At 62.3% G+C, this 14,646-nt stretch overlaps 1 protein-coding gene across 1 annotated transcript; it reads right to left on the reverse strand.

Annotated features, from left to right (window-relative positions):
• Positions 1-746: 746 nt before the first annotated feature.
• Positions 747-7,982, reverse strand: LOC309847247 (lipocalin 1-like; the record flags this gene model as incomplete). Its single annotated transcript, XM_082697192.1, has 6 exons — positions 747-883; positions 5,137-5,232; positions 5,961-6,074; positions 6,246-6,319; positions 7,099-7,232; positions 7,872-7,982. The coding sequence occupies 6 exons, from the start codon at positions 7,980-7,982 to the stop codon at positions 747-749; spliced, it is 666 nt and encodes a 221-aa protein (XP_082553318.1).
• Between the last annotated feature and the right edge of the window lie 6,664 nt (positions 7,983-14,646).

Below are 14,646 nucleotides of genomic sequence, written 5' to 3' on the forward strand. Positions count from 1 at the left end.
TATCTCCAGCGTGATGGCTGAGAGGGTCCGAGAGCTCTTCCCGGATGCCTGTGGCGTGGAGACCCTGGGCACGTCTGTGGCTCCGCTCCACGTCTGGTTGCACGTCAGAGACACGGGGGACCTCCCTCACGAGAGGAGGCTGCGTCCGGGCGTGTGTCCCGTTGGGACAGGGCGACTACTACTACGGTGGCCCTGTCCCCGGTGGCACGGCCCTGGAGATTTTAAATGTCATCAAAGAATACCTGGAGGATGTCAGTTGCAACAAGGACAAAGGGCCGAGCAGCACCTATGGAAGACCCCGGGCAAGTACTTTGTCATCACCAGCCGGCCAAGCTGCCGTCCCCGGAGTCCACCGGGACACGCGCTGTGGCCCCCGTGCAGGTTTGGCTGGTCCAGGCTGTGTGGTGCTCCCCGAGGGCCCTCTGACTTGCCAGCTCCTCCCCCCACTGACCGACCGCATAGACACGGATTCCCGAGCACAGAGGGCGTCCTAAAGTGCTCCTGGTTTCCGGGCTGTGCACACGGAGGCCACCGCGGGAGATGTTTCTCCTTGTAGCTCTGAACCGTCCAGTTTGGTCCACGCGGGATAAAGCATAAAAATGATGATGTGCGTTTGATCACAGCGATGTCAGAATCTGCATGTTGTAGGCAGCCGGCGGGGCAGGAGGCGTAATGGAGAAAGATGGTAGCCCAGGAAAAAAATACACACAAAAGGGCACAGAAAAGAGGGAAAAAATAAATGTCCCTCAGCTCACGGGCAGAATGCGCCATGTGTGTCGGTCCCGGGCGTGCGTTGCCGTGTTGAATCCCCGCGAATCGTCTGTGCGGTATGTGACCCGGGTGGCCTGGGGCGTTCCTACCGAACGCAGACCCTTCTCTGATCCTGGCGTGAAGAAGGTATGCCCTGAGCCCTGCAGCAGAGGCTGTCTCGGGTGCAGTGAGGGAAGGAAGTGGTTGTTGAGATCAGGATTGTGTCCCGCAGCAGCCCGTGGCCCCGCAAGGCACAGGAGACCGCTCACCGCATTGCTTTTGGAAGTCCAAAGTGCTAAAAGCGAGGAGGAGGGGGGCGTGGGGGGTGGGGACAGCGAGGAGGAGGGGGGCGTGGGGGGTGGGGACAGCGCGGTGGCTCAGGAGGGGAACCTTCTCCATGCGAGGCGACAGGCTGCCGCAGAGGAGAGCACAGTGGCCGTCTGTTTAGGGCAGGGAGGGCTTCGAGAGTCCCCATGAGGGCTGGAGGGGCTGAAGGTATCCTCTGTGGGACAGGAACCAGTGCTGGTCAGTGTGACAGGTGTGGTCAGAGGTGGAAGCCGTGACCCTGGCACCCCCACATGTGGCTACCTGGACATGGGGTCTTTGCAGATGTGATTACAGCAGGTGAGGTCCCAGGGTGCGTCCTGATCCGAGCGGACTGGTGACCTTGCTGGATGGGAGGTCAGGACGCGTGCGTACGTGCGAACACATGCAGTGACCAGCAGCCCGGCCACACCAGCCCCTTGGACCCCAGCCTCCCGGAGGTGAGGGAACACCCTTCTGATGTTCAAGCCGCCCCTCTAGGGGGCTGTGTTGCCGCCACCCAAGGGCACAGCACTCCTGGCCGGCAAATAGAACAGGAAAACCACAAGGGACACTGGCTGTTGCGTCCTGGAGAGGAAGGCGGGCAGGACTTGCCCCGCGGCGGAGCCGGGGCCCCCCATCGTGTTGGGGCTCGTCCCTCACCGTCCGTCCCGACGGGGCTCCTGGAGGACGTGTGAAGGATCCGGCATGAGCAGATCCCGCGGGGCTGGGGCTGCTGATGCCATGTTCGGGGACCTCCATCCTTGCGCGTCACACAGCAGCTCTCGAAAACAGAATCCGTGAACATCTCGAAAAGCAGAAGGTATATTCCACGACCCACAGCCCCGCCGGCACAAGCTTGGTGCGAGCTACCTCAGGTGGGGCCCGGAGACAGCCAGGAGGGCCTCGCTCAGACAGACACGCAGATTTCCCCCTCGACACCTGCTGGGCAGGCCCGGGGGACATCCTGGAAGGGTCTCTAATGTTCTACCTTTAACAAAACCATGGGATCAGACCGAAAGCACCGTGAGTTCCCTGGCTTCTTTGGGATGAGGATGGGTCAGCGTGTTCATGTCTAGAATTCCCAGGTCCAAGGACAGGTCTGTCCAGAGGACATGAAGCCGGGTCCCCCAGAACAGCCCCCCATTTCCATCGCTCCGAGCAACAGTGCACTTTCCCACACCGCGGGCGCCAAGTGAGCTATAAAAAAACACTTAATTTAGCCAACCTGATAAGTAAAATAGCGTCTCTTTTTCTAGGAATCCTTGTGAGGTCAAACCCCCCCTTACGCTATAATGACCGGCTGTCTGACACGTGACGGTACAAACGGTCGGTGTCTGTGCTCCGCTCGCTTCTCGCGCGCTGGGGTCCTCTCCGCCAGCTCTGACGGGTAGCTTCCGAGAGGTCGTGTGGGCCCTCTGTCAGGCTTCTTGACAATATTAATTTCCGGTTTGGATTTTAATTTTGGTGAGGATGTTTCTGAGACATCGAAAGCATAATTACCATCTTTTCTCCTGATATTTGTATCTGTCGGGTGGGGACCCATCCCTGAGCTAGAGACAGACTTTCAAGGTTTTATGTTTGGCCAGAGTCACCGGGAATTAATTTTAAGATAATGCAGAGTGAGGCAGCTAAACTGAATTTTTTTTCCCTCCAAATCTCTTGGCCATTTCTCCCAGCACTATTTATTGAATAAACAATGTCTTTGAAGATGGGCCATTTGTACACCGCACTGTGCCTATGCTTGCTAGTGTTCATTTCTTGACTCTACTCCCTGGTTGTTCTTCTGTCCCTGAGCTGAGTCTGTACAGTTGTGATTGCTGTTGGGTCCTGCTCGCACTAACGGAACGGTACCTGTGGGGCTCCTCTCTAAACATGTCAAAACTTCCGTTCTTTCGTGTGGGTTCTAGATTTGGGTTTTTGGTTCTGGGTAAAGATCCCACTGGAATATATTTTTAAAGATTTTATTTATTTACTTATTTGAGAGAGAGAGAGAGAGATCAGGCACACAACGGGGGAGAGGCAGGCAGAGGCGGAGGGAGAGGCAGGCGGAGGGAGAGGCAGGTTCCCCACTGAGCAGGGAGCCCGATGCGGGGCTTGATCCCAGGACCTCGAGATCCTGACCCAAGCGGAAGGCAGACGCTTCACTGCCGGAGCCCCCAGGGGCCCTCGCCCCGCCCAGCTGGAATATTGATTGGATTTCTTGGAGGCACAGGTTACCCTGAGGATTATTACATATTTATGATATTGAAGACTATGCAGGAAACCCCATGTCCATTTACTTAAGTCACTTTCTCACTGTCCCCGAGGAAGGACTTGAACATTTTTTCTCTATAAAGTCTGCAGATTTCTGGCTAAATGAGCATTACTTTCTCATTGTACCGCAGCCATTCTGGGTCTGGAATTTGGGTTTTCTGGTTCGCAGGCAAGCATCGTGCTTTGAGCACCCGCTGGTCTCGCGGAACGTCTGAGCGCGGCAGGTGGACGTCTGCTGGGGGCCGGGTGGCTCCTGGGCGCTGGTGCTGACCCCAAGCGCTTGGTTGGGCGTGGGGGATGCTGCCTTGCGGAGGCGTGGCCGTCGGAGGAGGCGTGGCCGTCCGAAGGGGCGTGGCCGTCGGAGGGGCGTGGTCTTGTCTTGGCAGGAGTGGTTCTGGGGCAGGATCTGGTCATACCTGTCTCTGACATTTCCAGACGGCCCGTGTTGGAGGCCGCTGACCCAGTTTTCCCAGCGCCTGCCCTTCCCTGGGTTGTCTTCTGCTCACCCAGGAAGAAGGGACGGCTTGGGTCCAGCCACTGTCCTGGTGGCCCCCTTGACCTTCAGGAAAGGGTGCTGGCTGTCTCGGCTCCCCTGTCGTGCGGGTGCCCGGGCCTGTCTCCCTGGCTCTTCTCTGGGAGCGCGTGGGTGGGTACTGGGCGCCCTCGGTGCTCTCTGACCTGGGCGGGCGTGAGGCTTGGCTCCCTGGCCCCGCGCACCTCTCCGGAGTTGACCCAGAGCAGGACCCAGGTGGAAGCAGGTCAGAGGAGCCCCAGCCTAGACCCGAGCGGGGTTGTCCCCTGCGCCACTGCAGTGCTGTGTTTGTGGTGGCCCAGAGCCCTGGGGGCTGCGGGGCCCCTCCCAGCCACTCACAGCATTCTCATGCCCTTGGGCCCGGCTGGGGGAGGCCAGGAAGGGGACGGCTGGAGGCTGGGCTCAGGCTCAGGCTGGAGGGGCTGCCTCAGATGGCTCAGGGGTTCGGGAGGCCCCAGGGCAAGCAAGGCAGGGGGAGGGGAGGGAGGCCAAGGCAGGGGTCAGGAGGGCCAGGCAGAACATCTCCGGCGGCCCTGACTTAGGCTTCAGCTGCGGGGCACCGGGCTGTGGAGGGGAGAGGACAGGATGGGGATCCCAAGGTTTTGTCCCTTTGAAACCAACCAACCCGGCGTGCAGCCGGCAGCCCTCGCTGGGGAGCAGCTTGCCTTCTGTAGCGCAGCACCCACGGGCCACCATGTCCTGCCACGGCCCTGTGCGGCCGCCTGTCCTGCCACGGCCACCCAGACTCCACCCCCCACTGCCCCTCGGGTCGCCCCCCCCTTGCCTCCAGGCATTGTTGACCCTGCGGTGCGGCCATGCTGCCCTGCTCCGGGCTCCCTTGTCCCTGACAGATCAGGGACGGGCCTGCAGTGACCCCGGGGAAGCCGGGAGAGGGCTGGAGGGTGTGTCTGCCTTGTTCTCCATGCTTCCCCCACTGCCGCCCCGAACAGCCTGGCATGCGTGCGTTGATGGACTGAACAGCACAGGGGGAAGGGGTGTGGGGGTGAGGGGCTCTGCTGGGCGGCCTTGGCCTTGTTTCCAAGCCCCTCAGACCCCAGAGCCCTAAATCCACATTGTGCCCAGATCGCTGTGTTCTAGGGGCTTCGTGCCATCTGGCAGGCAAGGCGCCCGGCACCGGGCTGACCGGCCGCGGCCCGGGAGAGGCCGCCCATATTTCTGCTTGCTCTGGTCTTGTGCCTGTCACTGCTCTGAGGGGTTCCGGGCCCGGCGGGTGGGGGCCCCAGCACGGTGGCCTGGTCTTGTTGGGGGGGTGGTGTCCGGAGCGCCGTGCTTACCGTCGAGGTTGAAGACGGGGGCTTTCTGCAGGTGAAATCTGTCCGCGTACTCGAGGAACTTCTGCAGCCACGTGGGGTCCCCGCGCGTTCTTCTGGCTGAAGTCAGAGGGGCCCAGAGTCCGGAGGCCGTGGCTTTTCTCCGAGTGCCCCTCCCCTTGCCGGCCCGAGCCCTGCTGCTGACTGGCTGGTGGCTGCGGCCTCAGCCCTGGTCCCCTCCGTCCTCGTCTGCCCCAGGAGCAGGTCCGCCCTTGGCGGAGTAGGGACAGCGCTCCTTCCGGGGCACGTCAGGCCCCAGCCCCTGTGGGGGGCCCCTTCACACGGCAGCCTGCTGCCTGCGCCACTCGGCCAGCCCGGGACACCCCCCGCCGCCTCCATCTAGTCCTCAGGCGCCCCCACCCACCAGCCCATCCACACCTCCCGGGGGACGCCCCCTACCCCGGTCTGCCCCACATGCCTCTTCGACTTTCTGGGCCTCACGGGACTCAGGGCCTTTAGGATCCTTGACTAGCTCCCTGGTCAAGACCGGGGAGGCTTTCTGTTCTAACAGTGTCCCCGCTCCCGGGACACACATGTGTGCGTGCACGCACATGCACACGCAGACACACATGTACGCACACTCCCACACGTGCGCACTGTGGGTGGATCTGAGCGAACTCCAGAGGGAGTGAGCAGGCAGGTGCAGGGCTGCCCCATCTGAAGGACAGGCCCTCCGGGGGAAGCACCCACAGGGTCCCTGGTGGAGCCAGCACCCCCGGAGCCCCCATCCCCCTAAGCCCAGGTGTTGGGCAGAGGCCCCGGCCGGCATCCAGAGAGCCGCCACCTACCCAGAAGAGCCCACAGGCTGGTGACCTCGCCGGCGTCCTCGAGGTGGATGTAAAGAATGAGACTACTGTAGTCCGTGCTCACGAAGCAGACGCGCATGCTGGTGCCTCCTACCACTGTGGGCGACCCCCACCGGGCGGCAGGTGAAGCCTCTCTCCTCTACCCCCCGACAGGACCCCGGACAGCGCAGGGCCCGGGAGTCTGTCTCCCTCCAGCCCCCACCCTGGTTCGGGACATCGAGTGTCCCTGTCCAGCACGGCACCCAGGCCAGAGGGCGGGCTACTCACAGGAGCCTTGGTACTGGCCTTGGAGCCCGGTTGGGTGGACGGTGATGTTCAATCCTTGGCACACCCCCTCTCCCCTGGGGAAAAGAGGGGCATATGGTGGTCAAGATCTCTTCCTGTCTTCCAGCCCCTGGGGACATCGGAGGTGCCCTGGCTGAGGTCCCAGGTGTCTGCCGGAGTCTCTCGGCTCCCTGGGCTCCAGAGGTCATCCAGCTGGGGCACAGGGCTGGAGGGCAGGAGCGAGGAACCAGCGAGTTCCTTGTTGCTGGAATGGAGCCAAACCTCCTGGAAGGAAGGGGACCCAGTCTGTCCTTGGCTTGGAGCTCCAGGTCCATGGGTGGGGACCAGGTCCTGGCTGTCCCTAGTCACTGGGCTCCACACATAGGCCCCTCCTTTTTGGCCCCCAGCCCCGGGGTCTTCAGTGTCTCCGCTGGGGTGGTTGGGGTGTGGGCGGGTGCCCGCAGGCCCTGGGAGCGCATGGCCCTTGGGGTGGTGTCTGTGGCCGAGCACCAGCAAGGCTGTGGCTCTGACTTGGGGTTCTCAAGGCCCTGGGCGCAGGACATGTCAAGGTATGGCTGACAGCAGCACAGCGTGTCATCACCTGACTAGTGTGAAACCCAGCGCTGCCCCGGCTTCTGTGGTTTCCACGGCGGGAGGGACCCGGCGTGTACGGGTCTGTCCCTGGCCCCTCGTCGTAAGGCTCTGGGGCTTCTGAAGTTAGATTTACACCTCTTGGGGGGGTCTCAAGCCTGCAACTTAGTGCCTTATGTCCCTCTGGTCCTCCCCACTGGTCACCGTCCCTTGGGAGGCCTCCGGGCGGGCTCACTCTTCGACGGGCTGCAGAGGCCATGCTTACGTCCAGAACAAGACGAACTCCACGTCCTCGCCCCGTGTCCAAATGGAATGGAGGCCGAGCCTCAGGGGGTCGTCTGGGGAGACCAGGTGGGCCCGGCTGGCAGCCAGCTGGACAGTCAGCCAGCGTCCCTCCACCTGCGGGGTGCAAGGTGCGGGGGGCTGGACACTCCCTGGCCCCACTCTCAGGCCCCACTCTCAGGCCCCGGCACCCCAGAGCTGAGCGCTGCCCGGGGAGCTCAAGGGCCAGCAGGGTGTGCTGGGGGGAGGACAGCTGGTCCTTTGGAAATGGCCTCCTCTGGGAGGCTGCCCTCTGTCCCCTTCTTGCCTCTCCCTGCCCCGCTTCCCTCAGCTCCTCCCGTGTCTGGTCGTAGCGCTGTCCCCTGCTGGGTTCCAGACGCCCTGGCCGGGTCTGGGGAGGTGAGAGGGACGCCCAGGAACCACACCGAGTGCTGGCCTGGCTCCAGCCACGCTCGCCACAGTGCTGGGTGTTGGGCAGATGGGACAGGCAGGCAGGGGGACCCTGGGCCCCTCTTTGCCCCCAGGGCCGAGCGGGAGTGCGAGGACCCTCCATTCCTGTCTGGGCTGGGCAGACTCCGCGAGAAGCAGCTGTCCCTTTGCGAGCCTGGGCCTGGGCCCAGGCCGCCCCTCGCCTCTCGGCCGGCCTCTCTCCCCGGGTCCTGCTCCCGGAGGCTGCCGCGCTGCCGTGCCAAGCCCCCAGGGGCACCTGCCTCCTCGTCCCAGGACTGTGCCTGGGCCCTGACCCGGCTCTGTTACCTCGTGGGCATTAAACCCGGGCTGTACCGGCACGTCATCTAGGGTCTTCTGGGCACCGGCCAGGCCCAGGCTGAGGGCCAGCAGCAGCAGCGGCCCCCTCTGCGGGGCCATGGCCGCGGGGCCCGAGGGAGAGGAGGCCTGGCAGCCGGGTCCTTTCTTCTTGGGCGTCCTCCAGAGGCCACTTGTCAGAAGACCGTCCCTGCCAGGCTCCCTGAACACTCAGAATTATTCCACGGGAGGATGCGGCCTCCCCGACACCCCCCTGGGCTCTGAGGGAGGGGGCGGGGCCCAGGTCATTGGACCTGGGCGGCGGGTGCCGTCGGGGCAGTCTGGCCACATTGCTGGCTGTCCTGGGCGTCCCCTCACCCGCGGGAGCTCAGCTCCTCCTCCCGACAGGCGCTCCTCTGGGGGCATCCGTGCTCCGTCCGAGCCGGGGCGCCCTCCCTGCTCCTCCCCTTCCGCCGTCCTGGGAGGCGAGTGGGGAGGGAAGGCGGGAGGCGTGCAGACTCGGGATGGCGCCCGGCTCGCTGGCTTGAACCCCGGGCCCCGTGGGGCTGGTTCATATTGCCCACAGCGTGTCCCCTCACGGCCACTCAAACCGGACTCCAGCAGCCGCTGGCCCACCACCCTCTCCCGGGGCCCCCCGAGCTGCATGACCCTGCGGGCCAGCGTGCAGACGAGAGCCTGGAGCAGAGGCAGAGCCTATTTGCAGCTTTACAGCTCGGGAAGGGCACAGAGGGCAGGACGGCCATGGGGGAGGGGGACAGGGAGGACAGGACACTCCAGAGGTGGACGTGGGGGGACAAGACAATGTCCCTGGGGTTGCACCTTGGAGGGTCTGAGGAACCAGCCCAGAGGGAACCCTCCCCTCCACGTGCCGGGGACACTTGGCTCCCACGTCAGGGGTCTTCAGGTGATCTCCTCTGTCTGTCCCCCTCCTGGGAGCCCGCCCCTTCCCTGCGTCCTCCCGCTGGTCCCCCCAGCCCCCATACCCATCGCCTGCTGAGGCGGCCGAGCACCCTGGATCCTCATGGGGCCGGTGCTCCGAGCGTCCGTGAAGCCGCGGGGTCACCGGGCTGCGGACTCGGCTCCTCGGCCGCCCTCCTGCGCGGTTCCCGGAGGGGGTCTGGGGGCCCCCATGAGTCTAGGCTACGGTGTCGAATTCTCCACTTTCCCATGAGCCGTGTCCACTGGAGCCCGGCTATCTGGGTCACACCAGGAGTGAGAACCGGTCACGCTGGGTTCACCCAGGCGGGGCTGCGGGATCCTATCCTGTCGGCTGCAGCCGCCCAGACGGGCGCCCCCAATCCCCTGGGGGCTGCGAGGAACACCCAGGAGTGGCAGGAAAGCTGGGGGGCTGGTCAGCCCTGGCGTCTCTGAGGACATGGCTGGGCTGAGCAGGTGGCCGCTGCCCCCACCTGGGGGAGGGGACAGGAGGCTCAGGCTGCAGTGTTCCAGGGCTTTGAGGTCAGACAGGACGTTTGGGTGGGAGCGTCCTGCTTCCGTCCTTGGACCTGGCTCCTGGTCCCCATGCCCAGGTGGCGCTGACTTGCTTTGGGGCTCGCAGGGTGGAGAGGACCTCGCAGTCACACGGGAGAGCTGTGGACTGCTGTTCCTGTGCTGTGGGGTGGGGGGCGGCTGGGGCGACTCTGTGAGGTCCACAGTGGGCCCGGCCCCAGGCAGAGCCGGACCCCGGGGCCCGGAGACCAGAGCTGGGCCAACGGAGCCATGGTGGGGCTGAAGGCAGACTTTACCCCTGAGCCCAGACACCAGAGGCGGGGGGTCTGCAGAGCGGGGACTGTGTCCCTCGGAAGGAGGGACGGGGTACGGTCCAGAAGCCCTGACGGGAGGAGCATGGCACGGCTGCAGACCATGCTCTGACCCAGAGCGGACCCCGCCTCCTGCCAGACACCTGCGGGCACCAGGAGGTGGTGACAGGTCGACAGAGCCTTCCGGAACGTGTAGGCTGCCCGGGTGCTCCACGCGTGGACGCACGACTGACAGGGTCACCCGGTGCCCACCTCGTGGAAGGGGTGACCGCTAAGCTGTGTGCTGGGGTGAGGCTGGGCGAGGGGAGGAGGGAACAGTGCTCTAGAGGGTGGAAGGGCATGTGCAAGAGCCATGAGGCACGTGGGGGACGTGGGGGACGGCCGACGGAGGGAGCCCAGGTCTGAGGGCCGTGGGAACGTGGGGGTGTGGGGGAGGTGAGGGCGCTCCCAGAGGTCACCAAGGCACAGGAGCTCCTGGGTCACGTGTAGAGTGTGGATTTCATCAGTGGGACGGCAGCTGGTGGTGATGTTCTGGCAAGATTCCTGGGCTGCGAGGCCATCAGGGTCACACCTCCTCGCGGAGGCGGGGCTGGCGGGGAGGGGCGCCTGGAGGCCATGTGGGAGACCAGCCCCCCAGCCGCGGGGCAGCCAGTCAGCCAGGAGGGCCGAGGCCAGAGAGAGCCGGGGCCGGCAGTGCCCGGATGTGGAGTTGTGGAAACTGCTCCGGGCGGTGCGGGGGTGGGGGCGGGGGGTGTCGGGAACGTCCCGGACAGCAGCTCCCACGCCTCAGATCCTTTCCCACAAACGTTAAAAAATGTACACACGCTGGAAATGAAAAGACTTCTGCTGGGCAGCGGGAGCGGCATGGCGGGGGGCGGGGGGCGCGGTGTGTTTGGGGGCTGGAGTGGAGCCCGGGGTAGGGGGTTTCGTCCTGGTGCTCCCGAATCTTCCCGTCCCTCCCTCCTGCCATCTCCCCTGGCCCCTCTGTCCCGGTGTACAAGCCATGGACATCAGAGGTCAGCACCACCGTGTCTGCTGTGCGCTCTGGGTCCTGGACCCTGCCCTGACCGAGCTCTGTCCTGCGCCCCCCTCCTGCGCCGGGAGCCCCGGGACTGAGAGCTGCCCCCACGGAGAGGCGAGCTGCTCTCACCATCATCATGCGCACCCGCGCCTGGGGCTGGGGGGCTGTCCCGCCCGGCCTTTTCCGGGGTCCCCCATCACCCCAGACACCGTGAGAGCAGCTCCAGGCCTCCGAGAGGTCACCAGCACCTTCACCAAGGAGGTGTCCCCGCGGGCATCCAGGGTGGGACTTCAGATGACAGCCCACGGCTCTTCCGGGCCTCCCTCTGCCCCGGGAGGGGTCTAGCGTCTGACTTGGGGCGGGCCTGGGGGAGAGGGCCGGTGCGCTGGCCAGGATGCCAGGGACGTGGGCCTGGGCTCCACCTGGCAGCTCGCACAGGCTGGTCACTTCACGCCTGGCCTCGGGGGACCTGGGACAGTCACGGCCACGTCAGAGGGGAGCTCAGAAGGCTCTGGCTCACACGTCCTTGCAGACCCGAGATCCAGCCCATGCCGTGGACGTCACCGAAGCACTCTAGCAAGACCCACTTGTGGACGTCCTAAATGGCTCTCCAGGAGGGGCTGGGCCTGGCCTGAGTGAAGAGGGAGACGGGCAGGAGCGGGACTGTGAGCCTCTGGGGCAAATGTCCCCCCGCATTTCTGCGCTGCCGGTTGGGCCGGTGTTTTTCGGGGGGGCTCGGGTGCCACCCAGCGGCCGCCCTGGGGATTGCAGCACTCCACGCTGGGCGGGACCCGCCAACCGCTTCTTGTCCTGCCGCGGCTCCACAGTTAGGGTTCCAGGTGAGGACAGGAGAGCTTCTTGCTCGCTTGTGACCACCAAGGCTGTGCCCGGCTCCGAGGCCGCCCCTGGCCCAAGCTGTTCAGAATGTGTAGCGCCCAAGACACGGAACAGACTTCTACCTTCTAGAGATAGGCACGAGCCACGGAAAGCCCCACATCAGGGCGTGGGGACCGGTGTCCTGGAGCGGAGTGGGGCTCTGCCGTCCGGGCTCCCCACCCAACCCAGGCCAGGCGGCTCAGCCGCGGGATTTCTTCGGAGAAGTTTTGGTAATTAGGTGGGAAGTGGACGGGAGCCAGGGGCCAGCGAGCCGAGTAGGGCCGGGCTGTGGTTTGGAGAAACGAGGCTCCTTCCTAGGAAGGACCCGTGGAGGATGAGGGAAGCAGAGGCCGCTGTGTGCCGGGAGCCTTGTCCGGGCTTGTACGCACATTAGGGAGGGTTGGGCACGGTTTGGGGGACACCCCACTCCCGGGAACTGCAAGCCAGTCGGGTGTGTGTGGGTCCGTTTCTGGGCTCTTCACCCCGTCCCACTGACTGGTGTGTCTTTGCCCCTACAAACACCGCAGTCCTGATTCCTCGGGCTGTATAGTAAGATGTGAAATTTAATAGGCCGATTCCTCCGATTCAATTATTTTTTTCAGAATTACGTTCGCTATTCTAATACCTTCGTGCTTCCATATAAACTTAGAAAAATCTCACGTATGTCTACAAAAAGCCCTGCTGGGGTTTCGGTAGGAACCGCGCGAACGCTGCGCGCCAGCCTGGGGACGGACGTCTTTCTCTCCGCCGAGCCTCCGCTCGCGAGCGCCGTAGGCCTGTTTATTGAGAAGAGCCTTGATTTCCCTCAGCAACGGCGCATTCCCCCGGCGTGCGGACCCTGCGCGTGTTTCACGAGCTTTGCACCCCAGTCTTCCACCATCTTGGGGGTGACTAACACTGGCATCTTGAATGTCAGTGTCCACACGTCCTCGCTGGGATGCAGAAACGTCATCGGTTTTCTGGGTTTATCTGATCTGAAACCTCGATGAGCTCGGCACTTCCAGGAGTTTCCTTCTGTTTGTTTCTCTAGATTCCCGAGGACGTCCCACCTCGATCATCGTGCCCTCTGCAAACACGGGTACTTTTCTTTCTTCCTTTCGGGTTTGTGTGCCTTTTATTACCTTTGCGTGCCCTGTTGCCCTGGTTGGCAGCTCCTGCACCGTGATCAGTGGGTCGGGGGGACGGGCATCCTCACCGCCTTCTCCGTCGCTCACCGTCCGTCCATCGTGGATGACGGCATTCCTCGTGCCCCACGAGGGACAGCGTTAATTCTCTTGTTTTCTTTAAGACGTAATCATTTATTTGAGAGAGAGAGAGAGAGAGAGAGAGAGAGCATACGAGTGGGAGGGGCAGAGGGACAGGGAGAGAGGATCTCGGCAGGCTTCCCGTTGAGGGCAGAGCCGGACACTCGGGGCTCGATCCCACGACCCCGAGAGCGCAGCCCGAGCGGAAACCAAGCGTTGGGTGCTCACCGGACGGAGCCATCCGGGCGCTCCGAGTGCGGTGTCAATCCTATGGTGTTTGCAGATGCCTTTATCAAATTGAGGGAACCCTCTATTCCCATTGTCTGAGGATTTTTGAAAAAATCACAAGTAGATGCTGAATTTTGTCAAAGGCTTTTTCTACATTGACTGTGATGCTCATGTGATTCTTTGGGATCCTAGTAACACGACGCGTTACACTGACTGGTTTTCAAGTGCTGAACGGCCCCCGCATCCCGGGTGTACATCCCACCTTGTCACGGCGTGTAATTATTTTTTTAAAAATTTTTTAAAAGATTTTATTTATTTATTTGTCAGAGTGAGCACAGGCAGACAGAGTGGAAGGCAGAGGCAGACCGAGAAGCAGGCTCCTGTTGAGCAAGGAGCCCGATGTGGGACTCGATCCCAGGACCCTGGGATCATGACCTGAGCTGAAGGCAGAGGCTTTAACCCACTGAGCCACCCAGGCGCCCCCGGTGTATAATTATTTTCATATGTTGCCGAATTCTATTTGTTAATATTTTGTTAAGGATTGTTGCATCCGTATTGATGAGAAACATTAGCCTACAATTTTCTCCTTTTTTTAAAAAAAAGCTCTTCATGTGGTTTTGGCACCCGCGCAGTATTAGCTTCATAAAGCAAATAAGGAAACGTTCTTTTCTCTTTCATGTTCTGCTGGAGGTTGTGCGGCATTCCGACCGATTCTTTGAAGATGTGCTGCGATTCTCCTGTGAAATCATCTGGGCGGGGAAAAGTCTTTGTGTGGAGTTTTAAAATCAGGAATTCGATTTTCTGGCAAGTGGAGGGCTATTCAGATCGTCTGGTTCCTGCGGGATTAGTTGTGGCAGCCTGTAGTTTCCGGGGAGTTGGCCTGTTTCATCTAAAGCGTCGCCCGGGTGTGTAGAGGTGGTCGTGACCTTCGCTTCTTGTCCTTTGACGCCGGCAGGGGCCGTGGCGAGATCCCACTTCCGTTCCCGAGTTAATAATCGGTGTCTTCTGTCTCGTGCCGGCTCCGTCACGCTGGGCGTCCCCTTCGCAGTGCCCACGCCTTTCCTTTCTTCTCCTGATCTCTCTGCGCCGAGAACGTCGGCCCGAGGCTCAGCAGGACTACGCTGGGCCGTCAGTCTCCCGGGGAAAGCAAGCAGTTTCTTACGACTAAGAATGACGTTCGCTGGTTGTGTGTTTTGGTTGTTGTTTTGTTTTTGTTTTTAATGATCGGTTTAAGGGAGCTCCTTTCCAGGCCTAGGTAGGACTGTATTTCATTCCGCTTCCTTCTAGCTGAGTGACGGCGTCGGCCCAGAAGCGGGGAAGGGTGTTGGCGCGTGAGCCTCTCAGGACGGAGCCCGGAGCGGCGGCCTGCGCCCTCTCGGTTGTCTAGGTTTTCCCTCTGGTGTGGTGACCGGGGACCTCCCGGGGGGGCTGTTCGGTCATCTGGATTCCTGCATGACCGTGAGGTCCAATGTGCCCTGTAATCTGTGGAGGAAGTCGCAATAATCACGAATCGCGACATAAATCGGACGTTTTAAGACCCTGAGATCTTAAGGCTGTTTGGTGACGCAGCATCAACCAGCTGATGTTGGACAACACCTTCGGTATGTGCAAAGTTTGCCTCATGAAAGGGATATGAC

The sequence above is a fragment of the Mustela nivalis genome, assembly GCF_964662115.1.
Source record: "Mustela nivalis genome assembly, chromosome: 13".
Classification (NCBI taxonomy): Eukaryota; Metazoa; Chordata; class Mammalia; order Carnivora; family Mustelidae; genus Mustela; species Mustela nivalis.